The following is a 26999-nucleotide window of genomic DNA, read 5'->3' as shown; positions in this document are numbered from 1 at the left end:
TGTTTTTGGGGTGCTTTTTGGGGTGTTTTTTTGGGTGTTTTTGGGGGTGTTTTTTGGGGTGTTTTTGGGGGGGTTTTTTGGGGTGCTTTTGGGGGTGTTTTTGGGGTGGTGTTTGGGGTGTTTTTTGGGGTGTTTTTTGGGGTGTTTTTGGGGTGTTTTTTGGGGTGTTTTTGGGGGTTTTTGGGGTCTCACCGTCCGTCCACGGCCTCCACCAGTTTGGGGTTCACCCCCCAGCTCGTGCAGCGAGCGCAGCATCCGCGCCCGGCGCCACGAACGGCGGCGCAGGTTGATCAGGAACACCTGGGGAAAAATGGGGAAATTTGGGGAAATTGGGGGAAATAATTGGGGGAAAATGGAGAAAAATTGGGGGCAAAATGTGGAAATCTGGGAGAAATAGGGGAAAGTTGGGGGGGATTCACCCAAAATGTGATCTGGGGAAACTGACCCAAAATCCAGGGGAAATGGGGAAATTCACCCTGAAATCCAGGGGGAAATGGGGAAATCTGGGGGAATTCACCCAAAATCACAGAGGAAATGGGAAATTCACCCCAAAATCTGAGGGGAAAATGGGGAAAAACTGGGGGGGAAATGGGGAGAAATTGGGGAAATCTGGGGGACTCAGCCAAAATCCGTGGGAAAATGGGGAAATCTGGGGGGAAATGGGAAAATCTGGGGGAAAATGGGAGAAAATGGGGAGAAAATGGGGGAAAATTGAGGGGAAATGGGGAAATCTGGGGGAATTCACCCAAAATCTGGGGAAATTCACCCAAAATCCGGAGGGAAACGGGGAAAAACTGTGGGGGAAATTGGGGAAATCGGGGGGAATTCACCCAAAATCTGGAGGGAAATGGGGACATCTGGGAGGATTCACCCAAAATCCAGGGGCAAATGGGGAAATTCACCCCAAAATCTGTGAGGAAAATGGGGAAAAACTGGGGGAAAATGGGGGCAAACTGGGGGAAAATGGGGAAAAATTGGGAAAAACTGAGGAGAAAATGGGGAAAAATCGGGGAAACGTGGGGGAATACACCCAAAATCAGGGGGGAAATGGGGAAATCTGGGGGAAAATAGGGAAATCTGGGGGATTCACCTGAAATCCAGGGGGAAATTGGGAAATTCACCCCGAAATCCAGGGGGAAATCTTGAGGGAAATGGGGATATATGGGGGAAATTGGGGACAGCTGGGGGGAAAACTGGGGAGAAATGGGGAAATCTGGGGGGATTCACCCAAAATCCAGGGGAAAATGGGGAAATCCAGGAGGAAAATGGGGGAAATTTGGGGGCATTCGCCCAAAACCTGGGGGGGAATTGAGAGATCTGAGGAGATTCGCCCAAAATCCAGAAATAAAGAAGGAAAACGACCCAAAATCCCAAGGAAAAGGAGGAAAAGGACCCAAAATCCCAAGGAAAGGGTGGGAAAGGCCCCAGATCCCGAGGGTGATTCCGAGGGAGGGGCTCCCACCTCATCAAATCCCAGCTTGTCCAGGACCTTGGGAGGGACCCACACGTGTGGGGAGGGCTCGGCCGGAGGCAGCTTCACTGTGGGGACGGGAAAATTCCGTGGGGATGGGGCCCAAATCCCATAGGAATGGGCCCTAAATCCCATGGGAATGGGCCCTTAAACCCCAGGGGAATGTGCCCTAAATCCCAAAGGAATCAGCCCTAAATCACACAGAAATCAGCCCCAAAATCCCAAAGGAATCAGCCCCAAATCCCACTGGAATGGGCCCCCAAATCCCATTGGAATGGGCCCCCAAATCCCATTGGAATGGGCCCCAAATCCCATGGGAATAGGCCCCTAAATTCCATGGGAATGAGTCACAGATCCCATGGGAATGGGCCTTAAATCCCAAAGCAATCAGCCCCAAAATCCCAAAGGAACTGGTCCCCAAATCCCATGGGAATGAGCCCCAAATCTTGTGAGAATAGGCCCAAAATCCCATGGGGATGAGCCCCTAAATCCCATGGGAATGGGCCCCTAAATCCCAAAGGGAATCCGTCCTAAATCCCACGGGAATGGGCCCTAAATCCCAAAGGGAATCATCCCCAGATCCCATGGGAATGGGCCCCAGATCCCATGGGAACATTTCCCATCCTGGGGGTGAAGAATCCCTAATCCCAAGGATCCCATCCCAGGATCCTTCTCCTCCCCCAGGGTCCCAAGGCCCTGGATCCCTTGGGATGATCCCAAAGCCCTGAATCCATCGGGATCCATTGGGATTCTTCCTTCCCCCCCAATCCCAAAGCCCTGAATCCCTTGGGATGATCCCAAAGCCCTGAATCCACCGGGATCCACTGGGATCCTCCTCTCCCACCCAACCCCAAAGCTCTGGATCCCTAGGGAACCTTTGGGAACCTTTGGGATCCATTGGGATCCTCCTCTCCCACCCAATCCCAAAGCTCTGGATCCTTTGGGAACCTTTGGGATCCTTTGGGATTCTCCTCTCGCCCCCAATCCCAAAGCTCTGGATCCTTTGGGATCCTTTGGGATCCATTGGGATTCTCCTCTCCCACCCAATCCCAAAGCTTTGAATCCATTGGGATCCATTGGGATCCATTGGGATCCTCCTCTCCCACCCAATCCCAAAAGCTTTGAATCCATTGGGATCCATTGGGATCCATTGGGATCCTCCTCTCCCACCCAATCCCAAAGCTCTGGATAAATCGGGAACCTTTGGGATCCTTTGGGATTCTCCTCTCGCCCCCAATCCCAAAGCTCTGGATCCATCGGGATCCTTCGGGATCCCTCCCTGCCCCACAATCCCAAGTCCCTGAATCCCTTGGAATCCTTTGGGATCCATGGGGATCCTCCTCTCCCCACAATCCCAAAGCTCTGAATCCATCGGGATCCATCGGGATCCATTAGAATCCTTCCCTCTCTCCCTCACAATCCCAAAGCTCTGAATCCATCGGGATCCTTCAGGATCCTTCCCTGCCCCACACAACCCCACGGTCCCCAGATCAATTGGGATCCTTTGGGATCCATAGGGATCCTCCTCTCCCACCCAATCCAAAGCTGTGAATCCATCGGGATCCATCGGGATCCATCAGGATCCACTGGGATCCATTGGGATCCCTCGGGGTCTCACCCATGATCTCCAGCTGGACGTGCAGGAAGTTCTCGGCCTCGTCCCGCAGGGAGCTCTGGGAGCGCAGCGGCACCGGCAGGAACCCGAACTGCTCCCGGTTGGACACGAACATCTGCACGCCTGGAATAACGGGAATAACGGGATTGGGAACGGGAACCCGAACTGCTCCCGGTTGGACACGAACATCTGCACGCCTGGAATAACGGGAATAACGGGAATAACGGGATTGGGAATAACGGGATTGGGATTGGGAACAGGAACCCGAACTGCTCCCGGTTGGACACGAACATCTGCACGCCTGGAATAACGGGAATAACGGGAATAATGGGATTGGGAATAACGGGAATAACAGGAACCCGAACTGCTCCCGGTTGGACACGAACATCTGCACGCCTGGAATAACGGGAATAACGGGAATAATGGGATTGGGAATAACGGGAATAACAGGAACCCGAACTGCTCCCGGTTGGACACGAACATCTGAACCCCTGGGAATAACGGGAATAACGGGAATAACGGGAACCCGAACTGCTCCCGGTTGGACACGAACATCTGCACACCTGGAATAACGGGAATAATGGGAATAACGGGATTGGGAACGGGAACCCGAACTGCTCCCGGTTGGACACGAACATCTGAACCCCTGGGAATGACGGGAATAACGGGATTGGGAATAACGGGATTGGGAATAACGGGAATAACAGGAACCCGAACTGCTCCCGGTTGGACACGAACATCTGCACGCCTGGAACAACGGGAATAATGGGAATAACGGGATTGGGAATAATGGGAACCTGAACTGCTCCCGGTTGGACACGAACATCTGAACCCCTGGGATAACGGGAATAACGGGATTAACGGGATTGGGATTGGGAATAACGGGATTGGGATTGGGAACAGGAACCCGAACTGCTCCCGGTTGGACACGAACATCTGCACGCCTGGAATAACGGGAATAACGGGAATAACGGGATTGGGATTGGGAATAACGGGAACCCGAACTGCTCCCGGTTGGACACGAACATCTGCACACCTGGAACATTGGGAATAATGGGAATAACGGGAATGTTGGGAATAACAGGAACCCGAACTGCTCCCGGTTGGACACGAACATCTGCACGCCTGGAACATTGGGAATAATGGGAATAATGGGAATGTTGGGAATAACGGGAACCCGAACTGCTCCGGTTGGACACGAACATCTGCACGCCTGGAACAACGGGAATAACGGGAATAACGGGATTGGGAATAATGGGAACCTGAACTGCTCCCGGTTGGACACGAACATCTGCATGCCTGGGAATGACGGGAATAATGGGAATAACGGGAATAACGGGATTGGGAACGGGAACCCGAACTGCTCCCGGTTGGACACAAACATCTGCACACCTGGAATAACGGGAATAACGGGATTAACGGGATTGGGATTGGGAATAACGGGAACCCGAACTGCTCCCGGTTGGACACGAACATTGCCTGACCCCATTGCCCGTCCTCACCGGCGTGGCGGCAGGCGGCGGCGAAGACCAGGACGTCGTCCCAGTCCCAACCCAATTCAACCCAACCCAACCAACCCAACCCAACCCAACAACCCAACTCAACCCAACCCAACCCAACCCAACAATCCCAACCCAACCCATGCCCATTGCCGATGCTCACCGGCGTGGCGGCAGGCGGCGGCGAACACCAGGACGTCGTCCCAATCCCAACCCAACCCAACCCAACCCAACAATCCCAACCCAACCCAACCCATTAGCCAACCCTCACCGGCGTGGCGGCAGGCGGCGGCGAACACCAGGATGTCGTCCCAGGGGCCGGCGTAGCCGGGCGGCGGCGGGTGGAAGGCCAGGTGCCGCGCGCGCTCCCGGCGCAGGTCCAGCAGGAACGTCGAGTGCACCATGGGCACCGCGAAGCAGCCGCGGCGCTCCCGGCGCCGGATGGGCAGGTAGGCGGCCGTGCGCCGGTAATAGCCTGGGGACGGGGAGAGTGAGCAGTGAGTGACCAGTGAGTGACCAGTGAGTGACCACTGGGATCGGCAGGTAGGCGGCCGTGCGCCGGTAATAGCCCTGGGGACGGGGAGAGTGACCACTGAGTGACCAGTGAGTGACCACTGAGTAACCAATGAGTGACCAATGAGTGACCAATGAGTGACCAATGAGTGACCAGTGAGTGACCACTGAGTGACCCTGAGTGACCAATGAGTGACCACTGAGTGACCACTGAGTGACCACTGAGAGACCAATGAGTGACCAATGAGAGACCAATGAGTGACCAATGAGTGACCAATGAGTGACCAGTGAGTGACCAATGAGTGACCAGTGAGTGACCAGTGAGTGACCCTGAGTGACCAGTGAGTGACCAGTGAGTGACCACTGAGTGACCAGTGAGTGACCAATGAGAGACCAATGAGAGACCAGTGAGTGACCAGTGAGTGACCACTGAGTGACCAATGAGTGACCACTGGGATCGGCAGGTAGGCGGCCGTGCGCCAGTAATAGCCCTGGGAACGGGGAGTGACCAATGAGTGACCAGTGAGTGACCAATGAGTGACCACTGAGTGACCAATGAGTGACCAATGAGTGACCAATGAGTGACCAATGAGTGACCAGTGAGTGACCAATGAGTGACCAGTGAGTGACCAGTGAGTGACCACTGGGATCGGCAGGTAGGCGGCCGTGCGCCGGTAATAGCCCTGGGAACAGGGAGAGTGACCAGTGAGTGACCAGTGAGTGACCAGTGAGTGACCAGTGAGTGACCACTGAGTGACCCTGAGTGACCAATGAGTGACCGCTGGGAATGGGAGAGTGCCCACCTGGCCTGGGGCCAGAAGGGCTGGAATGACCACAGGGAATGAGGGAATGGCCACACCCTCACCTGTCTGTGCCCTCGCCCATCAGTGCCACACCCTCACCTGTCAGTGCCACACTCTCACCTGTGCCCCACCCTCACCTGTCAGTGCCACACCCTCACCTGTGCCCCACTGTCACCTGTGCCCACCCTCACCTGTCGGTGCCACACCCTCACCTGTGCCCCACCCTCACCTGTCAGTGCCACACCCTCACCTGTGCCCCACCCTCACCTGTCAGTGCCACACCCTCACCTGTGCCCACCCTCACCTGTGCCCACCCTCACCTGTGCCCACCCTCACCTGTGCCCGCCCTCACCTGTGCCCACCCTCACCTGTGCCCACCCTCACCTGTGCCCACCCTCACCTGTGCCCCGCCCTCACCTGTGCCCACCCTCACCTGTGCCCACCCTCACCTGTCATTGCCCTCACCTGTCACTGTCACAGCCTCACCTGTGCCCACCCTCACCTGTCGGTGCCACACCCTCGCCTGTGCCCGCCCTCACCTGTGCCCGCCCTCCCCTGTCGGTGCCCCGCCCTGCCCGTGCCCGCCCTCACCTGCGGGGTGATGCCGCACCAGAAGTTGGAGTAGGCGGCGCGCGAGTCCAGCATGGGCGCCACCACGGTTCTGTTCTCGGCCAGCAGCACGGCCAGCGTGTCGGGGTTCACCAGGACGTTGTCAGCGTCCAGGAACTGCGGGGACACACCTGTGTGACACACCTGGGACACACCTGTGTGACACCTGTGTGACACCTGACACACCTGTGACACACCTGAGTTACACCTGAGTTACACCTGAGTTACACCTGGGACACCCCCAGCGTGTCGGGGTTCACCAGGACATTGTCAGCGTCCAGGAACTGCGGGGGACACACCTGTGTGACACCTGGGACACACCTGTGACACACCTGGGACACACCTGTGTGACATCTGACACACCTGTGACACACCTGTGACACACCTGGGACACCCTCAGCGTGTTGGGGTTCACCAGGACATTGTCAGTGTCCAGGAACTGTGACACAGATACCTGTGTGACACACCTGGGACACACCTGTGACACACCTGAGTGACACCTGGGTCACACCTGGGTCACACCCGGGTCACAACTGTGACACACCTGGGACCCCTCCCCACATTCAGGACCCCCCTCCCAAATTCAGACACAGCCACACCTGTGCCCAGGTGTCCCCAGTGTCCCCCACCCCAGGGCTGGGTTTGTCCCCTTTGAGGGGGCTCAGGGACCCTTGAGGGACCCTTGGGGACCCCTCCCCAAATTGGGAGACCCCTCCCCGAATTCAGGGACCCCTCCCCAAATTGAGGATGCCCCCCAGCTCAGACCCAGCCCCACCCGAGCCTGGGTGCCCCCACCCCAGGGCTGCGTTTGTCCCCTCTGGGGTGGCTTCTCCCCCCTGCCTGGGGCTCAGGGACCCTTGGGGACCCTTGGGGACCCTTGGGGACCCCTCCCCAAATTCGGGGGCCCCCTCCCCAAATTCAGAACCCTCCCCAAATTCCAACAGAACCACACTCAACTCTGAGTGTCCCCAATGTCCCCCACCCCAGGGCTGTGTTTGTCCCCTCTGGGGTGGCTTTTCCCCCCTCCCTGGGGCTCAGGGACCCTTGGGGACCCTTGGGGACCCTTGGGGACCCCTCCCCAAATTCGGGGGCCCCCTCCCCACGTTCAGCCCGCCCCGTACCAGCAGGTAATCGGCCCACATGGCCCGGGCGGCCTCCAGGGCCTCCTGGCGCAGCCTCATCACGTGCTCGTAGCGCGCGGGGCTCCAGTGCTTGGGGCCCCTCCTCGTCGGGGAACGACCTGGGGGGCACCAAACGGGGGGGCACCTCAGACACCCCCCAAAATCATGGGGAGACCCCCCCCAAATCCGGGGAGAGACCCCCGAAATTTGGGGACCCACAGGGACCCTCAAAATGTGAGGAAAAGCCCAAAATTTGGGGTTCCCTCCTCGTCAGGGAACGACCTGGGGGGCACCGGGGGGGGGGCACCTCAGACACCCCAAAATCCGAGGAGAGCCCCCCCAAATCCGGGGAGAGACCCCCCCAAAATCCTGGGAGAGACCCCCGAAATTTGGGACAGACAGGGAGCCGAAAAACCTGAGGAAAACCCCAAAATTTGGGGTTCCCTCCTTGTCGGGGAACGACCTGGGGGGGCACCGGGGGGGGCACATCAGACACCCCAAAATCCCGGGGAGACCCCCCCAAATCCGGGGAGACCCCCCCCAAATCCGGGGAGAGACCCCCGAAATTTGGGACCCACAGAGACCCTCAAAATGTGAGGAAAACCCCAAAATTTGGGGTTCCCTCCTCATTGGGGAAGGACCTGGGGGGCACCGGGGGGGGGCACCTCAGACACCCCAAAATCCCGGGGAGACCCCCCCAAAATACCGGGGAGAGACCCCCGAAATCCGGGGAGAGACCCCCGAAATTTGGGACAGACAGGGAGCCGAAAAACCTGAGGAAAACCCCAAAATTTGGGGTTCCCTCCTCGTCGGGGAACGACCTGGGGGGCACCAAAGGGGGGGCACCTCAGACACCCCCCAAAATACCGGGGAGACCCCTCCCAAATCCGGGGAGAGACCCCCAAATCCGGGGAGACCCCCCCAAATCCAGGGAGAGACCCCCGAAATTTGGGGACCCACAGGGACCTTCAAAACCTGGGGACAGTCCCAGTGCTTGGGGCCCTCCTCGTCAGGGAACGACCTGGGGGGGCACCAAGGGGGGACCTCAGACACCCCCCAAAATCATGGGGAGACCCCCCCCAAATCCAGGGAGACCCCCCCCAAACCCGGGGAGAGACCCCCGAAATTTGGGGACCCACAGGGACCCTCAAAATGTGAGGAAAAGCCCAAAATTTGGGGTTCCCTCCTCATTGGGGAAGGACCTGGGGGGCACCGGGGGGGGCACCTCAGACACCCCAAAATCCCGGGGAGACCCCCCCAAATCCGGGGAGAGACCCCCGAAATTTGGGGACCCACAGGGACCCTCAAAATGTGAGGAAAAGCCCAAAATTTGGGGTTCCCTCCTCAGTGGGGAAGGACCTGGGGGGGCACCGGGGGGGGCACATCAGACACCCCAAAATCCCGGGGAGACCCCCCCCAAATCCGGGAGAGACCCCCAAATCCGGGGAGACCCCCCCAAATCCGGGGAAGAACCCCCCCCAATTCCAGGGAGAGACCCCCGAAATTTGGGACCCACAGAGACCCTCAAAATGTGAGAAAAACCCCAAAATTTGGGGTTCCCTCCTCATTGGGGAACGACCTGGGGGCACCTCAGACACCCCTGGGACACCTCAAATTCTGGGGAGACCCCAAAATGCCCCCAGGACACCCCAAAACCCCCCAGGATCCCCCAAACCCATCAGGAGCCCCCCCCAAATCCTCCCCAAACCCCCCAAAACTTTTTCTGGTGCCTCCCCTCTCTACAGTGACCAAACTCCCAACGCACGGGGACCCCCAAAATCCCCCCCGGATCCCCCAAATCCCCTCCCAGACCCCTTCAAACACCCCCAGGACCCCCCCAAAATCCCCCAGGAACCCCAAAACAGTGTCAGAGCCCCCCAAAAATGGGTCAGAGCCCCCCAAAAATTGCCCAAGACCCCCCAAGACAGTTCTGAGCCCCCCAAAAATCTGAGCCCCCCAAAAACGCTTCTGAGACCCCCAAAACGGTGTCAGAGCCCCCCAAAACAGTGTCAGAGCCCCCCAAAATGTATCTGAGCCCCCCAAAATGTGTCTGAGCCCCCCAAAGACAGTTCTGAGACCCCCAAAGACAGTTCTGAGCCCCCCAAAGACAGTTCTGAGACCCCCAAAAATGCTTCCGAGACCCCCAAACGGTGTCAGAGCCCCCAAAGATGGGTCAGAGCCCCCAAAAATTGTCCAAGACCCCCAAAGACAGTTCTGAGCCCCCAAAAACGCTTCTGAGCCCCCCAAAGACAGTTCTGAGCCCCCCAAAAACGCTTCTGAGCCCCCCAAAGACAGTTCTGAGCCCCCCAAAAATGCTTCTGAGCCCCCCAAAGACAGTTCTGAGACCCCCAAAAATGCTTCTGAGACCCCCAAACGGTGTCAGAGCCCCCCAAAGATGGGTCAGAGCCCCCAAAAATTGTCCAAGACCCCCAAAGACAGTTCTGAGCCCCCCAAAAATCTGAGCCCCCCAAAGACAGTTCTGAGCCCCCCAAAAACGCTTCTGAGCCCCCCAAAGACAGTTCTGAGACCCCCAAAAACGCTTCTGAGACCCCCAAAGACAGTTCTGAGACCCCCAAAAACGCTTCTGAGACCCCCAAAGACAGTTCTGAGACCCCCAAAAATGCTTCTGAGACCCCCCAAACGGTGTCAGAGCCCCCCAAAGATGGGTCAGAGCCCCCAAAAAATTGTCCAAGACCCCCAAAGACAGTTCTGAGCCCCCAAAAATCTGAGCCCCCCCAAAGACAGTTCTGAGCCCCCCAAAAACGCTTCTGAGCCCCCCAAAGGCAGTTCTGAGACCCCCAAAAACGCTTCTGAGCCCCCCAAAGACAGTTCTGAGACCCCCAAAAACGCTTCTGAGCCCCCCAAAGACAGTTCTGAGACCCCCAAAAACGCTTCTGAGACCCCCCAAACGGTGTCAGAGCCCCCCAAAGATGGGTCAGAGCCCCCAAAAATTGTCCAAGACCCCCAAAGACAGTTCTGAGCCCCCCAAAAATCTGAGCCCCCCAAAGACAGTTCTGAGCCCCCCAAAAACGCTTCTGAGCCCCCCCAAAGACAGTTCTGAGCCCCCCAAAAATGCTTCTGAGACCCCCAAAGACAGTTCTGAGACCCCCAAAAACGCTTCTGAGACCCCCCAAAGACAGTTCTGAGCCCCCCAAACGGTGTCAGAGCCCCCCAAAGGTGTCAGAGCCCCCAAAAACGCTTTTGAGCCCCCCAAAGACAGTTCTGAGCCCCCCAAAGGTGTCAGAGCCCCCCAAGCCCCCCCGGGCTCACGTGGGCTCCTCCTGGTGCCTCCAGAGCACGCGGTGGTAGCGGCCCCGCACGCGGCCCAGCCACTCGGCCAGCAGCGACGACGTGTTGTCCACGCTGTGGTCAGCGGCCACCCTGGGGACACGGGGACATCTGAGGGTCACTCGGGGTCACAAAGTGTCACACGGGGTCATACGGGGTCATAGAGGGGTCACACAGTGTCACACCCAGGGTCAGTGTCACACCCAGGGTCAGTGTCACACACACACACACAGAGGTGTCCACACTGTGGTCAGCGGCCACCCTGGGGACACGGGGACACCTCGGGGTCACACGGGGTCACAAAGTGTCACTCGGGGTCACACGGGGTCACATGGGATCATACAGGGGCCATAAAGGGGTCACACAATGTCACACAGGGTCAGTGTCACACACACAGAGGTGTCCACCCTGAGGTCAGCGGCCACCCTGGGGACACGGGGTCACAAAGTGTCACACGGGGTCACAAAGTGTCACCTGAGTGTCACCAGGGTCACACAGGGGTGTCACAGCCAGGGGAGTTCACACAGGGGTCACACAGGGTCACAGGAGTGGCACAGTGTCACCCAGGGTCAGTGTCACACCCAGGGTCAGTGTCACACACACACAGAGGTGCCCACCCTGTGCTCAGCGGCCACCCTGGGGGACACGGGGACATCTCGGGGTCACACGGGGTCACAAAGTGTCACACGGGGTCACAAAGTGTCACTCGGGGTCACACGGGGTCATACAGGGGCCATAGAGGGGTCACACAGTGTCACCGAGGGTCAGTGTCACAGCCAGGGTCAGTGTCACACACACACACACAGAGGTGTCCACGCTGTGGTCAGCGGCCACCCTGGGGACACGGGGACTCCTCAGGGTCACACGGGGTCACACAGAGCCACACAGGGTCATACAGGGGTCATAAAGTGTCACACAGGGTCACACAGTGTCACCCAGGGTCACACAGTGTCACCCAGGGTCAGTGTCACACACACACACACAGAGGTGTCCACGCTGTGCTCAGCGGCCACCCTGGGGACACGGGGACACCTGAGGGTCACACGGGGTCACAAAGTGTCACACGGGGTCACAAAGTGTCACACGGGGTCATACAGGGGCCATAGAGGGGTCACACAGTGTCACCGAGGGTCAGTGTCACAGCCAGGGTCAGTGTCACACACACACACACAGAGGTGTCCACGCTGTGGTCAGCGGCCACCCTGGGGACACGGGGACACCTGAGGGTCACACGGGGTCACAAAGTGTCACACGGGGTCACAAAGTGTCACTCGGGGTCACACGGGGTCATACAGGGGTCATACAGGGGTCAAACAGTGTCACCCAGGGTCAGTGTCACACACACACAGAGGTGTCCACGCTGTGGTCAGCGGCCACCCTGGGGACACGGGGACACCTCGGGGTCACACGGGGTCACAAAGTGTCACACGGGGTCACAAAGTGTCACTCGGGGTCACACGGGGTCATACAGGGGTCATAGAGGGGTCACACAGTGTCACCGAGGGTCAGTGTCACACCCAGGGTCAGTGTCACACACACACACAGAGGTGTCCACGCTGTGCTCAGCGGCCACCCTGGGGACACGGGGACACCTCGGGGTCACACGGGGTCACTCGGGGTCACACAGAGCCACACGGGGTCATACAGGGGTCATAAAGTGTCACACAGGGTCACACAGTGTCACCCAGGGCCAGTGTCACACACACACAGAGGTGCCCACCCTGTGGTCAGCGGCCACCCTGGGGACACGGGGACATCTTGAGGTCACACAGGGTCACAAAGTGTCACACGGGGTCACACGGGGTCACATGGGATCATACAGGGGCCATAAAGGGGTCACACAATGTCACACAGGGTCAGTGTCACACACAGGGCAATGTCACACACAGGTGTGTCACACACAGGGCAGTGTCACACACAGGTGTGTCACACACAGGGCAGTGTCACACACAGGGCAGTGTCACACAGGTGTGTCACACACAGGGCAGTGTCACACACAGGCCAGTGTCACACAGGTGTGTCACACACAGGTGTGTCACACACAGGGCAGTGTCACACACAGGGCAGTGTCACACAGGTGTGTCACACAGGTGTGTCACACACAGGGCAGTGTCACACACAGGGCAGTGTCACACAGGTGTGTCACACACAGGGCAGTGTCACACACAGGGCAGTGTCACACAGGTGTGTCACACACAGGTTGTCACACACTGAGCCCATCCCTGAGTGCTCCCCACACTCCCCACTGTCCCCCAATGTCCCCCAATGTCCCCAGTGTCCCCAGACCCACCACAGCGCCATCCTGCCCTTGGGGCGCCGTGTTCCCCCTGTGTCCCCAATGTCCCCACACCCCCCAGTGTCCCCAATGTCCCCAATGTCCCCCACTGTCCCCACATCCCCCAGTGTCCCCACGCCCCTCAATGTCCCCCAGTGTCCCCAATGTCCCCAGACCCACCAGAGCACCATCCTGTCCTTGGGCTGCCGTGTCCCCCACTGTCCCCAGTGCCCCCACACCCCCCAGTGTCCCCAATGTCCCCACGCCCCTCAATGTCCCCAGACCCACCAGAGCGCCATCCTGTCCTGGGGGTGCCGTGTCCCCCAACGCCCCTCCATGTCCCCACACTCCTCCAATGTCCCCCAGTGTCCCCAATGTCCCCACACCCCCCCAGTGTCCCCAGTGTCCCCAGACCCACCAGAGCGCCATCCTGTCCTTGGGGTGCCGTGTCCCCCACTGTCCCCAAGGTCCCCACACCCCTCCAATGTCCCCAGTGTCCCCAGACCCACCAGAGCGCCATCCTGTCCTTGGGGTGCCGTGTCCCCCACTGTCCCCAAGGTCCCCACACCCCTCCAATGTCCCCAGTGTCCCCAGACCCACCAGAGCGCCATCCTGTCCTTGGGGTGCCGCAGCCTCTCGAGCCCCCCCAGCACCAGCGGCAGCGCATGGGCCGCGTTCCGCGCCAGCAGCGCCACGGCCACGCGAGGCGGCCGCAGCGGCGACTCCGGGTTCCAGCGCTCCTCGGGGAAATACCCGAGGGCCGGGCCGGGCCCCAGCCCCAGGCGGAGCCGCCCGGAGGAGCCGCCCGGGCCCCGCTCCGGCCCCCGCCAGCAGCAGCAGCAGCAGCAGCGGCCACGGCCGCGCCGCCATCTTGGGCCGCCCTCACGGCAGGCCACGCCCTTCTCCCTCAGGCGCCTCACCACGGCCACGCCCACACGCGCGCTGATTGGTCAGTGCACCCCGTGACCACGCCTATTAATGCCATATATGGGGCGTGGCCGAGAAGCCGCGCCCCGTGTCGTAGCCATGTATGGGCATAAGGCTTGGCCACGCCCACAGAGCCATATATGGGAGAGGGAGCTATGAGGCCACGCCCATTGTGTGACCATATATGGGAATGAGTGACAGGCCGCGCCTCCTGTGGCCACGCCCCCTGCTCCCCTCAGAGATTCCCTGTAAAAAATTTGATTTTCCGAGGATTTTTAACTCCTGATTTCCCCCTTTTTTCAAAGGGTTTTAGCACCAAAATTGCAAGGGGGAATAAAGGGAAAGAGACGGGGGAAAAAGGAGGGGGAAAGGGGGGGGAAAAATAGGGAAAAAGGGGAGAAAAGGAGGAAAAAAAGGGAGAAAAAGAGGGGGAAATGGGAATAAAGGGAGAAAAAAATAGGAGAAAAAAGAGGAAATGGGAATCAAGGGGAGGAAAGGGGGAAAATGGAAAAAAAGAGGAGAAAGAGGGGAAATGGGGGAGGAAAGGAAAAGAAATGGGAATAAAAGGAAAAATGGGGGAAAATTGAAATAAATGGGAATCAAGGGGGGAAAGGGAGAAAAAAGGAGGAAAAGAAGAGAAAAAAGGGGGGGAAATGGAAAAGGGGGGAAAAGGGTGGAAAAGGGAAGAAAAGGATGAAAAAAAATGGAGGAGAAAAGGGGAAAAAAGAGGGGAAAAAACCCAAAAAATGGGAATAAAAATGCAAACCCAGGAATATTCAGGAGGGGAGGATGGGCTGAGGCCTCTGGAATATTTTGGGATTTTTTTGGGACGAGGGCGGGGCTGGAAAGGTCTGCAATGAAAAGTTCCTTTGAGAGGGAGAAATTCCTGAGGGAGGCTGGAATTTCCTGCAGAAAAATCCCAATTTTTCAGCCATTTTTCCTCCTTTTTATCCCTCCCAGTCCCTCCCAGTTCATGCCAGTTTATATTCCCAATTTTCCCATAGATAAAGAAGGAAAAAATTCCATTCTTGATTCCAAAAGGACCCAAAATTTGCTTTTTTCAGCCCTTTTTTACCCCTCCCAGTTCATCCCAGTTTATATTCCCAATTTTCCCATGGATAAAGAAGGAAAAAATTCCCATTCTTGATTCCAAAAGGACCCAAAATTTCCATTTTTCAGCCCATTTTCCTCCTTTTATCCCTCCCAGTTCCTCCCAGTCCCTCCCAGTTCATCCCAGTTCATCCAAGGAATTCTCAGCCCAGTTCCAGCTCAGCCCAAGCACCGTTTATTCCAAAAAAAATCAAAATAAAAGCTCCTAAATCTCCAAAATCTCAATTTTTTGGCCCGTTTTGATTCATTTTTCCTCTCCCAGTTGATCCCAGTTCCTGCTGGGTTTCCCAGTCCCGCTCTTGATTTCAGAATTTTTTGATTTCTTTGATTTTTTGGGTTTTTTTTCCCAGAATTTTGAGGATTTTCCGAGAATTCCCAGCTCAGCCAAAGCGTCCCTTGTCGCAAAAAATTCAGGTAAAATCACCAAAAAAAAAAAAAAAGAGTCCAAAAATCAAATAAAAAGGTCAAAAAATCCAGTCAAAAATCTCAAAAAATTTTCAAAAATCCCAAACTAAAAAGCCGAAAATCCCCCCCCCAAAAAAGGTCCAAAAATCCAAAAAAAAATCCAGTCAAAAATCCCAATTAAAAGAATCCAAAAATCCCTTTGGAATTCTCAATTCCTGAGATATTTTCCCAGGGAAAATCCTCAATTTCTGGGCCATTTTTTCCTGGGAATTCCATAAATAATTCATTCCATTAATTAATTCACTCCATTAATTAATTTCCATTGGAATTTTCACTTCCAGAACCATTTTTTTTTTTCCCTGGAATTGAGAAATTCCCAGGACGTTTTTCCTGGAATTCCTTCATTTTAAGGCATTTTTCCATGGAATTTTTCAATTTTAAAGAAAATTTTCATGGGAATTTCTCAATTAAGGACGTTTTTCCATGGAATTCCTCCATTTTAAGAACATTTTTTCCCATTTTTCCATGGAATTTCTCCACTTTAAAGCCATTTTTCCATGGAATTTCTCAATTTTAAAGAAATTTTTCATGGAATTTTCCCAGCCCATTTTCCCCAGAAATTCCTCAATTTCAAGGACATTTTTTCCCCATTTTTCCATGGAATTTCTCCATTTTAAGGACATTTTTCCATTGAATTTCTCAATTTTAAAGATATTTTACCTGGGAATTTCCCAATTTTAAGGACATTTTTCTCTGGATTTTCTCCATTTTTCAGGACATTTTTTCATGGAATTTCTCCATTTTTCCTGGGATTTTCTCCATTTTAAGGACATTTTTGCTGTTTTTTTCCAGAATTTCCCCATTTTAAGGACATTTTTCCATTGAATTTCTCCATTTTAAAGAACATTTTTCTCTGGAATTTCTCCATTCCCAGGACATTTTTTTCCATGGAATTTCTGCATTTTCAGGACATTTTTCCATGGAATTTCTCCATTTTTCCACGGAATTTCTCCATTTTAAAGAACATTTTTCCATGGAATTTCTCCATTTTAAAGAGCATTTTTGCTGGTTTTTTTTTTTCTGGAATTTCCCCATTTTAAAGCCATTTTCCCATGGAATTTCTCCATTTTCATTTTAAGGACATTTTTCCTGGGATTTTCTCCATTTTAAGGACATTTTTGCTGTTTTTTCTGGAATTTCTCCATTTTAAATACATTTCTCCACGGAATTTCTCCATTTTAAGGACATTTTTCCTGGGAATTTCTCCATTTTAAGGACATTTTTTCCCCATTTTTCCACAGAATTTTTCCATTTCAAGTCCATTTCTCCTGGTTTTTTTTTGTTTTTTCCTCTGGAATTCCTCCCTCCCAAGTCCACATTTCCCATTTCTCCCGGAATTCCTCAATTTTCCCCCCATTTCAGGGTGCCGGGGGCTCCCTCAGCTCCGCCGCCGCCTCCCGGTCCAGGAGCCACCGGAGCCGCCCCGAGCGGGGCCGGAGCCGCGCGGCCGGGACGGGATCCGGCTCCTGCTGCTCCAGGATCCGCTGCAGAGAGAGCAAAAAACTGAAAATGAACCCCAGAAACGGAAAGCCCGACCCCGAAAATGGGAGTTGGACCCCAAAAACGGCGATTTTAGACCCCAAAACGGCGATTTTAGACCCAAAAAACGGCGATTTTAGCAGCAAATTTGGCGATTTTAGCCCCACAAATGGGGAAATGAGCCCCAAAAATGGAGAATTTAACCCCAAAAATGGAAAGCTGAAACCCAAAAATGGGAGTTTATCCCCAAAAATGGAGAACTTAACCCCAAAAATGGAAAGCTGAACCCCAAGAATGGGAGTTTAACCCCAAAACTGGCGATTTTAGCCCCAATAATTGGGAGTTTAGCCCCAAAATTGGGAGTTTAGCCCCAAAAATTGAGAGTTTAACCCCAGGATCTGCTGCAGGGACACCAAAAACCACAAAATGAACCCCAGAAATGGAAAGCCCGACCCCGAAAATGGGAGTTGGACCCCAAAAACGGCAATTTTAGACCCAAAAATGGCGATTTTAGACCCAAAAGATGGCGATTTCATCGCCCAGAATGGTGACTTTTAGCCCCAAAAATCTGGGATTTAACCCCCAAATTCCCAGATTTTACCCAAAATCCCAGGATTTCAGCCCAAACCTGGATCACAGGGGCCTTGGAGGCGCCGGTGGCCACGGATTTGGCAGCGTTGAGAAAAGGGAATTAACCCTGAAATTCTGGGAATTCACCCCAAAAATGGGGGATTAACCCCAAAAAAATCAGGATTGAACCCCAAAAATCCTGGAATTGACCCCAAAAATCCTGGAATTAACCCCAAAATCCCCAGAAATAACTCAAAAAATCTGGGATTTAACCCCAAAAAAACATCGATTTAACCCTCAAAAAAAAGGGATTTAACCCCAAAAAAACAGGATTTAACCCCCAAAAATCGGGGATTTAACCCCCAAACTCCCAGATTTTGCCCAAAAATGGAGGATTTCAGCCCAAACCTGGATCACAGGGGCCTTGGAGGCGCCGGTGGCCACGAGCAGCACGGATTTGGCAGCGTTGAGAAATGGGAATTAACCCAAAATCCCTGGATTTAAACCCCAAAAATGGGGGATTAACCCCAAAAAAATCAGGATTGAACCCCAAAAATCCCGGAATTAACCCCAAAAATCCCGGAATTATCCCCAAAATCCCCATTTTTAACTCCAAAATCCTCAGAAACAACTCAAAAAATCTGGGATTTACCCCAAAAATCCCAGATTTAACCCCAAAATTCCGGATTTAACTTCCAAAAATTGGGGATTTAACCCCCAAACTGCCAGATTTTGCCCAAAATCCCAGGAATTCAGCCCAAACCTGGATCACAGGGGCCTTGGAGGCGCCGGTGGCCACGACCAGCACGGATTTGGCGGCGTTGAGCAGCGGCAGCGTCATCGTCACCCGCTGGGGAGGCGGCTTGGGAGAGTCCAGCAGGTAGGAAATCAGGGAATTCTGCTCCTGGAAATGGGGAAAAACACGGGGAAATTGGGAAAAATCCAGGGGGAAAAAACCGGGGGGAAATAGCACAAAAAACGGGGAAAATAATGGGGAAAATAATGGGGAAAATGGGGGAAATAATGGGGAAATAATGGGGAAAATAATGGGAAAATAATGGGGAAATAATGGGGAAAATGGAGAAAATAAAGGAGAAAATAATGGGGTAAATAATGGGAAAATAATGGGGAAAATAATGGGGAAAATAATGGGAAAATGGGGGAAATAAAGGAGAAAATAATGGGGAAAATAATAAGGAAATAATGGGGAAAATAATGGGAAAGTAATGGAGAAAATAATGGGGAAGTAATGGGGAAATGGAGAAAATAATGGGGAAAATAAAGGGGAAAATAATGGGGAAAATAATGGGAAAATAATGGGAAAATAATGGGGTAAATAATGGGGAAAATAATGGGAAAATGGGGGAAATAAAGGAGAAAATAATGGGGAAAATAATGGGGAAATAATGGGGAAAATAATGGGGAAAATAATGGGGGAAATGGAGAAAATAAAGGAGAAAATAATGGGGGAAAAATGGGGAAAATAATGGGAAAATAATGGGGAAAATAATGGGGAAAATAAAGGACAAAATAATGGGGAAAATAATGGGAAAATTAGGAAAGATCCAGGGGGAAAATACAGGGAAAATAAAGGGAAAATAATGGGAAAATAATGAGAAAATAAAGGGAAAGGAGGAACCCCTGGGGAGGCGGCTTGGGAGAGTCTAACAGGAAGGAAATGAGGGAATTCTGCTCCTGGAAATGGGGAAAAACACGGGGAAATTGGGAAAAATCCACGGGGAAAAAAACGGGGGGAAATAGCACAAAAAACGGGGAAAATAATGGGAAAAATGGGGAAAATAAAGGAGAAAATAATGGGGTAAATAATGGGAAAATAATGGGGAAAATAATGGGAAAAAATGGGAAAATAAAGGAGAAAATAATGGGGTAAATAATGGGAAAATAATGGGAAAATGGGGGAAATAAAGGAGAAAATAATGGGGAAAATAATGGGGAAATAATGGGGAAAATAATGGGGAAAATAATGGGGAAAATAATGGGAAAATAATGGGGAAAATAATGGGAAAGTAATGGAGAAAATAATGGGGAAAATAATGGGGAAAATGGGGAAAATAAAGGGGAAAATAATGGGGAAAATGGGGAAAATTAATGGAAAAACGGGGAAAATAATGGGAAAATAATGGGGGAAAATAAGGAAAATAATGGGAAAATAATGGGGAAAATAACTGGAAAATAATGGGGAAAATGAGAATGGGAAAAATAGGGGAAAATAATGGGATAAATGGGGAAAATAACAGGAACATTTGGGAAAATAATGGGAAAATAATGGGGAAAATAACAGGAAAATAATGGGGTAAATAAGGAAAATAATGGGAAAATGAGAATGGGAAAAATAGGGGAAAATAATGGGGAAAATAGGAATGAAAATGGGGAAAACAATGGGAAAATGGGGAAATAATGGGGAAATAATGGGGAAAATAATGGGGAAATCTGAGAAAATAATGGGGAAAATAACAGGAAAACTTGAGAAAATAATAGGAAAAATGGGAAAAATAATGGGGAAATAATGGGGAAAACGGGAAAAATACCAGGAAAAATGGGAGAAATGGAGGGAAAATGATGGGGAAAGTCCCAGAATTCCGGGAATTCCCCAAAGTTTGGGAATTTGGGATTTTGGAATTTGGGAATTTGGGATTTTGGGAATGTTGGGAATTTAGGATTTTGGGAATTTGGGAATGTGGGAATGTTGGGAATGTTGGGAATGTTGGGAATTTGGGAATTTGGGAATGTTGGGAATTTGGGAATTTGGGAATTTTGGAATTTTGGGAATTTAGGATTTTGGGAAGTTGGGAATTTAGGATTTTGGGAAGTCGGGAATTTGGGAATTTTGGGAATGTTGGGAATTTTGGGAATTTAGGATTTTGGGAATTTGGGAATTTGGAATTTTGGGAATTTGGGAATTTTGGGAATTCGGGAATGTTAGGAATTTTTGGAATGTTGGGAATTTTGGGAATTTAGGATTTTGGGAATTTGGGAATTTGGGAATTTGGGAATTTTGGGAATTTGGGAAGTTGGGAATTTTGGAATGTTGGGAATTTGGGAATTTGGGAATTTGGGAATGTTGGGAATTTTGGGAATTTGGGAATGTTGGGAATGTTGGGAATGTTGGGAATTCGGGATTTTGGGAATTTTGGGAATTTTGGGAATTTTGGGCTGACCTGGAGCAGGGCGTGTCCCGGGAAGAGCGAGGCCGTGTGTCCGTCCGGCCCCACCCCCAGCAGCAGCAGCTCAAACCGGGGGGGGTCCTCGCCCGGGAACTCCTGGAAACCAGTACGGACCAGTTTGGACCAGTTTGGACCAGTTTGGACCAGTCTGGACCAGTACGGACCAGTACAGACCAGTATGGACCAGTACGGACCAGTTTTGGGCCAGTACAGACCAGTACGGACCAGTCTGGAGCAGTACGGACCAGTCTGGACCAGTATGGACCAGTACGGACCAGTACAGACCAGTATGGACCAGTACGGACCAGTATGGACCAGTCTGGACCAGTACGGACCAGTATGGACCAGTTCAGACCAGTACGGACCAGTATGGACCAGTATGGACCAGTATGGACCAGTACGGACCAGTACAGACCAGTACAGACCAGTCTGGAGCAGTTCAGCCCAGGGACTGATCCCAGTGCCCATTCCCAGCTCTCCCAGTCTCTCCCAGTCCATCCCAGTATCCCCAGTACCTTTCTCAGCTGCTCCCAGTGCCCATTCCCAGTGCTCCCAGTGCTCCCAGTGCTCCCAGTATCCCCAGTATCCCCAGTACCTGTCTCAGCTGCTCCCAGTGCCCATTCCCAGTATTCCCAGTCCCTCCCAGTTCCATTCCCAGTGCTCCCAGTCTATCCCAGTCCCATTCCCAGTGTTCCCAGTTTGCCAGTACCTGTCTCAGCTGCTCCCAGTCCCCATTCCCAGTGTTCCCAGTTTGCCCATCCCCAGTATTCCCAGTGCTCCCAGTGTTCCCAGTATCCCCAGTACCTGTCTCAGCTGCTCCCAGTGCTCCCAGTGCCCATTCCCAGTGCTCCCAGTGTTCCCAGTATCCCCAGTACCTGTCTCAGCTGCTCCCAGTGCCCATTCCCAGTGCTCCAGTGCTCCCAGTTTACCCAGTTTGCCCAGTACCTGTCTCAGCTGCTCCCAGTGCCCATTCCCAGTGCCCATTCCCAGTGTTCCCAGTATTCCCAGTGTTCCCAGTATCCCCAGTACCTGTCTCAGCTGCTCCCAGTGCCATTCCCAGTGCTCCCAGTTTGCCCAGTATCCCCAGTACCTGTCTCAGCCTGCCCTCGTATTCCCAGTATTCCCAGTATCCCCAGTTTGCCCAGTACCTGTCTCAGCCTGCCCTCGTATTCCCAGTATTCCCAGTATTCCCAGTATCCCCAGTACCTGTCTCAGCCTGCCCTCGTAGTCCCGCGCGGCCTCGGCCGGGCCCAGCTCGGAACGGACCCAGAGCACGCGGGGGGGGGCGGGGAGCCGGGGCAGCAGCTGGGCCTGAAGGGGTTAAACTGGTTAAACTGGGTTAAACTGGGACAGCAGCTGGGCCTGAAGGGGTTAAACTGGTTAAACTGGTTAAACTGGTTAAACTGGGACAGCAGCTGGGCCTGAAGGGGTTAAACTGGGTTAAACTGGTTAAACTGGGTTAAACTGGGGACAGCAGCTGGGCCTGAAGGGGTTAAACTGGTTAAACTGGGTTAAACTGGGACAGCAGCTGGCCTGAAAGGGTTAAACTGGGTTAAACTGGTTAAACTGGTTAAACTGGGGCAGCAGCTGGGCCTGAAGGGGTTAAACTGGTTAAACTGGTTAAACTGGTTAAACTGGGGCAGCAGCTGGGCCTGAAGGGGTTAAACTGGTTAAACTGGGTTAAACTGGGGCAGCAGCTGGGCCTGAAGGGGTTAAACTGGGTTAAACTGGGTTAAACTGGGGCAGCAGCTGGGCCTGAAGGGGTTAAACTGGTTTAAACTGGGTTAAACTGGGCCTGAAAGGGTTAAACTGGGGCAGCAGCTGGGCCTGAAGGGTTAAACTGGTTAAACTGGGACAGCAGCTGGGCCTGAAGGGGTTAAACTGGTTAAACTGGTTAAACTGGTTAAACTGGGGCAGCAGCTGGGCCTGAAGGGGTTAAACTGGTTAAAACTGGGTTAAACTGGGACAGCAGCTGGGCCTGAAGGGGTTAAACTGGTTAAACTGGTTAAACTGGGACAGCAGCTGGGACTGAAGGGGTTAAACTGGGTTAAACTGGGACAGCAGCTGGGCCTGAAGGGGTTAAACTGGTTAAACTGGTTAAACTGGGACAGCAGCTGGGCCTGAAGGGGTTAAACTGGTTAAACTGGGTTAAACTGGGACAGCAGCTGGGCCTGAAGGGGTTAAACTGGGTTAAACTGGTTAAACTGGGTTAAACTGGGGCAGCAGCTGGGCCTGAAGGGGTTAAACTGGTTAAACTGGTTAAACTGGTTAAACTGGGTTAAACTGGGGCAGCAGCTGGGCCTGAAGGGTTAAACTGGTTAAACTGGTTAAACTGGGACAGCAGCTGGGGCCTGAAGGGGTTAAACTGGTTAAACTGGGTTAAACTGGAAGGGTTAAACTGGTTAAACTGGGACAGCAGCTGGGACTGGAGCGGTCAAACTGGGGGGCACTGGGATGGACTGGGAGGGAAATGGGGGGAATTGGGCGGGGAACTGGGCCGGACTGGGCCAAACTGGGAGGAACTGGGAGCACTGGGAGGAGCTGGGAAAAGCTGAGGAGACACTGAGGGGGAAATGGGGGGAACTGGGCCAGACTGGGCCAAACTGGGAGCACTGGGAGGAGCTGAGGGGAGTCAGGAGGGACTGGGAAGGGATTGAGGGGAACTGGGAGGGGAACTGGGCCGAACTGGGAAGGGACTGGGGGGAACTGGGAAGGGATTGAGGGGAACTGGGAGGGGAACTGGGCTGAACTGGGAGCACTGGGAAGGGACTGGGGGGAACTGACGGGGGAACTGGGCCAGACTGGGAGGGACTGGGAAGGGACTGGGGGAACTGGGAGGGGAACTGGGCCAGACTGGGAGGGACTGGGAGCACTGGGAAGGGATTGAGGGGAACTGGGAGGGGAACTGGGCCAAACTGGGCCAGACTGGGAGGAACTGGGAAGGGACTGGGGGGAACTGGGAGGGGAACTGGGCCAGACTGGGAGGGACTGGGCCGAACTGGGAGCACTGGGAGGAGCTGGGAAAAGCTGAGGGGAGTCAGGAGGGACTGGCAGGGAAATGGAGGAACTGAGGGGGGAACTGGGCCAGACTGGGCCAAACTGGGAGCACTGGGAGGAGCTGAGGAGACACTGAGGTGGAAATGAAGGGACTGAGGGGTAACTGGGCCAGACTGGGAGGAACTGGGCCGAACTGGGAGCACTGGGAAGGGATTGAGGGGAACTGGGAGGGGAACTGGGCCGAACCGGGAGGGACTGGGAAGGGACTGGGGGGAACTGGGCCAAACTGGGAGCACTGGGAAGGGATTGAGGGGAACTGGGAGGGGAACTGGGCCGAACCGGGAGGGACTGGGAAGGGACTGGGGGGAACTGGGCCAAACTGGGAGCACTGGGAAGGGATTGAGGGGAACTGGGAGGGGAACTGGGCCAGACTGGGAGGGACTGGGAGCACTGGGAAGGGATTGAGGGGAACTGGGAGGGGAACTGGGCTGAACTGGGAGCACTGGGAAGGGACTGGGGGGAACTGACGGGGGAACTGGGCCAGACTGGGAGGGACTGGGAAGGGACTGGGGGGAACTGGGAGGGGAACTGGGCCAGACTGGGAGGGACTGGGCCGAACTGGGAGCACTGGGAGGAGCTGAGGGGAGTCAGGAGGGACTGGGAAGGGATTGAGGGGAACTGGGAGGGGAACTGGGCCGAACTGGGAAGGGACTGGGGGGAACTGGGAAGGGATTGAGGGGAACTGGGAGGGGAACTGGGCTGAACTGGGAGCACTGGGAAGGGACTGGGGGGAACTGGGAGGGGAACTGGGCCAGACTGGGAGGGACTGGGAAGGGACTGGGGGGAACTGGGAGGGGAACTGGGCCAGACTGGGAGGGACTGGGGGGAACTGGGAGGGGAACTGGGAGCACTGGGAAGGGATTGAGGGGAACTGGGAGGGGAACTGGGCCAAACTGGGCCAGACTGGGAGGAACTGGGAAGGGACTGGGGGGAACTGGGAGGGGAACTGGGCCAGACTGGGAGGGACTGGGCCGAACTGGGAGCACTGGGAGGAGCTGGGAAAAGCTGAGGGGAGTCAGGAGAGACTGGCAGGGAAATGGAGGAACTGAGGGGGGAACTGGGCCAGACTGGGCCAAACTGGGAGCACTGGGAGGATCTGAGGAGACACTGAGGTGGAAATGAAGGGACTGAGGGGTAACTGGGCCAGACTGGGAGGAACTGGGCCGAACTGGGAGCACTGGGAAGGGATTGAGGGGAACTGGGAGGGGAACTGGGCCGAACCGGGAGGGACTGGGAAGGGACTGGGGGGAACTGGGCCAAACTGGGAGCACTGGGAAGGGATTGAGGGGAACTGGGAGGGGAACTGGGCCAGACTGGGAGGGACTGGGAAGGGACTGGGGGGGGAACTGGGCCTAACTGGGAGGGACTGGGGGGAACTGGGGGGGGAACTGGGCCTAACTGGGAGGGACTGGGAGCACTGGGAAGGGACTGGGGGGAACCGGGCCGAACCGGGAGGGACTGGGGGGAACTGGGGGGGGAACTGGGCCAAACTGGGCCAGACTGGGAGCACTGGGAAGGGATTGAGGGGAACTGGGAGGGGAACTGGGCCAGACTGGGAGGGACTGGGCCGAACTGGGAGCACTGGGAGGAGCTGGGAAAAGCTGAGGGGAGTCAGGAGGGACTGGCAGGGAAATGGAGGAACTGAGGGGGGAACTGGGCCAGACTGGGCCAAACTGGGAGCACTGGGAGGATCTGAGGAGACACTGAGGTGGAAATGAAGGGACTGAGGGGTAACTGGGCCAGACTGGGAGGAACTGGGCCGAACTGGGAGCACTGGGAGGAGCTGAGGGGAGTCAGGAGAGACTGGCAGGGAAATGGAGGAACTGGAGGGGAACTGGGCCAGACTGGGAGAAACTGGGGGAACTGGGAGGGGAACTGGGCCGAACTGGGAGGAACTGGGAAGGGACTGGGGGGAACTGACGGGGGAACTAGGCCAGACTGGGAGCACTGGGAAGGGACTGGGGGGAACTGGGAGGGGAACTGGGCCGAACTGGGAGGGACTGGGAAGGGACTGGGGGAACTGGGCCAGACTGGGAGGGACTGGGCCAAACTGGGAGCACTGGGAGGATCTGAGGGAGTTCGGAGAGACTGGAAGGGACTGGGGGGAACTGAGGGGGGAACTGGGCCGAACTGGGAGGGACTGGGAGCACTGGGAAGGGATTGAGGGGAACTGGGCCAGACTGGGAGGGACTGGGAAGGGACTGGGGGGAACTGGGCCAGACTGGGAGGGACTGGGAGCACTGGGAAGGGACTGGGGGGAACTGGGGGGGGAACTGGGCCAGACTGGGAGGGACTGGGAAGGGACTGGGGGGAACTGGGCCAGACTGGGAGCACTGGGAAGGGATTGAGGGGAACTGGGAGGGGAACCGGGCCGAACCGGGAGGGACTGGGTGGAACTGGGCCAGACTGGGAGGGACTGGAAAGGGACTGGGGGGAACCGGGCCGAACCGGGAGGGACCGCCGGAGCCCCGCGGGCCGTGGCGGGGCCGCGCTCACCCGGTAGGCGCCGCCGGTGCTCTCGGGGTGCTCGGGCGGCACCAGGCGCTCATCGCAGAACGCCACGAGCCAGCGGCTCGGCTCGGAGCCGGCCACGGCGCTGAGGGCGGCCGGCAGCTCCCGCGCCAGCAGCTGCACCAGCGAGCCCCCGGACAGCCCCAGCGTGAAGCGGCCGCCGCTCGCCACCGCCTCGGCCGCCGCCTCCGCCACCGACCGCGCCAGCGCCGCGCCGAGCTCGCCTGGGGACGGGAACACCGACACGGCCGCCATGATGGCGGCGCCGGTGAGGGAGAAGGAGGAAGTGACGTCAGCGGCGCGACGCCAGCAGCGCGACGCGTTGCTAAGCGACCACCACGGGAAGTTACGTCAGAGCACCCAGAGCCTGCTGGAAAACGGGGGAAAAATGAGAATTTTGGGCAAATTTCTGGGAATTTCATGGGAATTTTGGGCAAATTTCTGGGAATTTCAAGGGAATTTTGGGCAAATTTCTGGGAATTTCATGGGAATTTTGGGACA

The 26999-nt window shown here is 54.9% G+C and overlaps 2 protein-coding genes across 3 annotated transcripts in view; both read right to left on the bottom strand.

Moving 5' to 3' along the window:
* LOC134433047 (procollagen galactosyltransferase 1-like) overlaps positions 1-26999 on the bottom strand; it is a 55096-nt gene that overhangs the window by 8403 nt on the left and 19694 nt on the right. The gene's annotated exons all lie outside the window — the stretch shown is intronic.
* Positions 15384-26958, bottom strand: LOC134433060 (6-phosphogluconolactonase-like). 2 transcript variants are annotated; one of them, XM_063181952.1, is made up of 5 exons: positions 26484-26958; positions 22137-22241; positions 20925-21026; positions 18509-18649; positions 15384-17180 (listed from the first exon to the last, which is right to left on the bottom strand). In XM_063181952.1, exons 1-5 carry the CDS (start codon positions 26751-26753, stop codon positions 17055-17057), a joined length of 744 nt encoding a protein of 247 aa, XP_063038022.1. In that variant the 5' UTR covers positions 26754-26958; the 3' UTR covers positions 15384-17054. The 2 variants fall into 2 exon arrangements, with proteins under 2 accessions (XP_063038022.1, XP_063038023.1); XM_063181953.1 differs by lacking the exon at positions 22137-22241.

The sequence above is a fragment of the Melospiza melodia genome (assembly GCF_035770615.1).
Source record: "Melospiza melodia melodia isolate bMelMel2 chromosome 17 unlocalized genomic scaffold, bMelMel2.pri SUPER_17_unloc_2, whole genome shotgun sequence".
NCBI classification, from domain to species: domain Eukaryota; kingdom Metazoa; phylum Chordata; class Aves; order Passeriformes; family Passerellidae; genus Melospiza; species Melospiza melodia.
This window is presented reverse-complemented; position numbering and strand designations above follow the sequence as displayed.

What these genes read in the sequence shown, in the direction of transcription:
- LOC134433060 (XM_063181952.1), bottom strand. Translation starts at nt 26,753, where the DNA reads ATGGCGGCCGTGTCGGTGTTCCCGTCCCCAGGCGAGCTCGGCGCGGCG. An exon ending in GCACCGGCGGCGCCTACCGG is followed by an intron (nt 22,242 to 26,483) that starts GTGAGCGCGGCC and finishes TAACCCCTTCAG; the next exon opens with GCCCAGCTGCTGCCCCGGCT. An exon ending in CGGGACACGCCCTGCTCCAG is followed by an intron (nt 18,650 to 20,924) that starts GTCAGCCCAAAA and finishes CCCCATTTCCAG; the next exon opens with GAGCAGAATTCCCTGATTTC.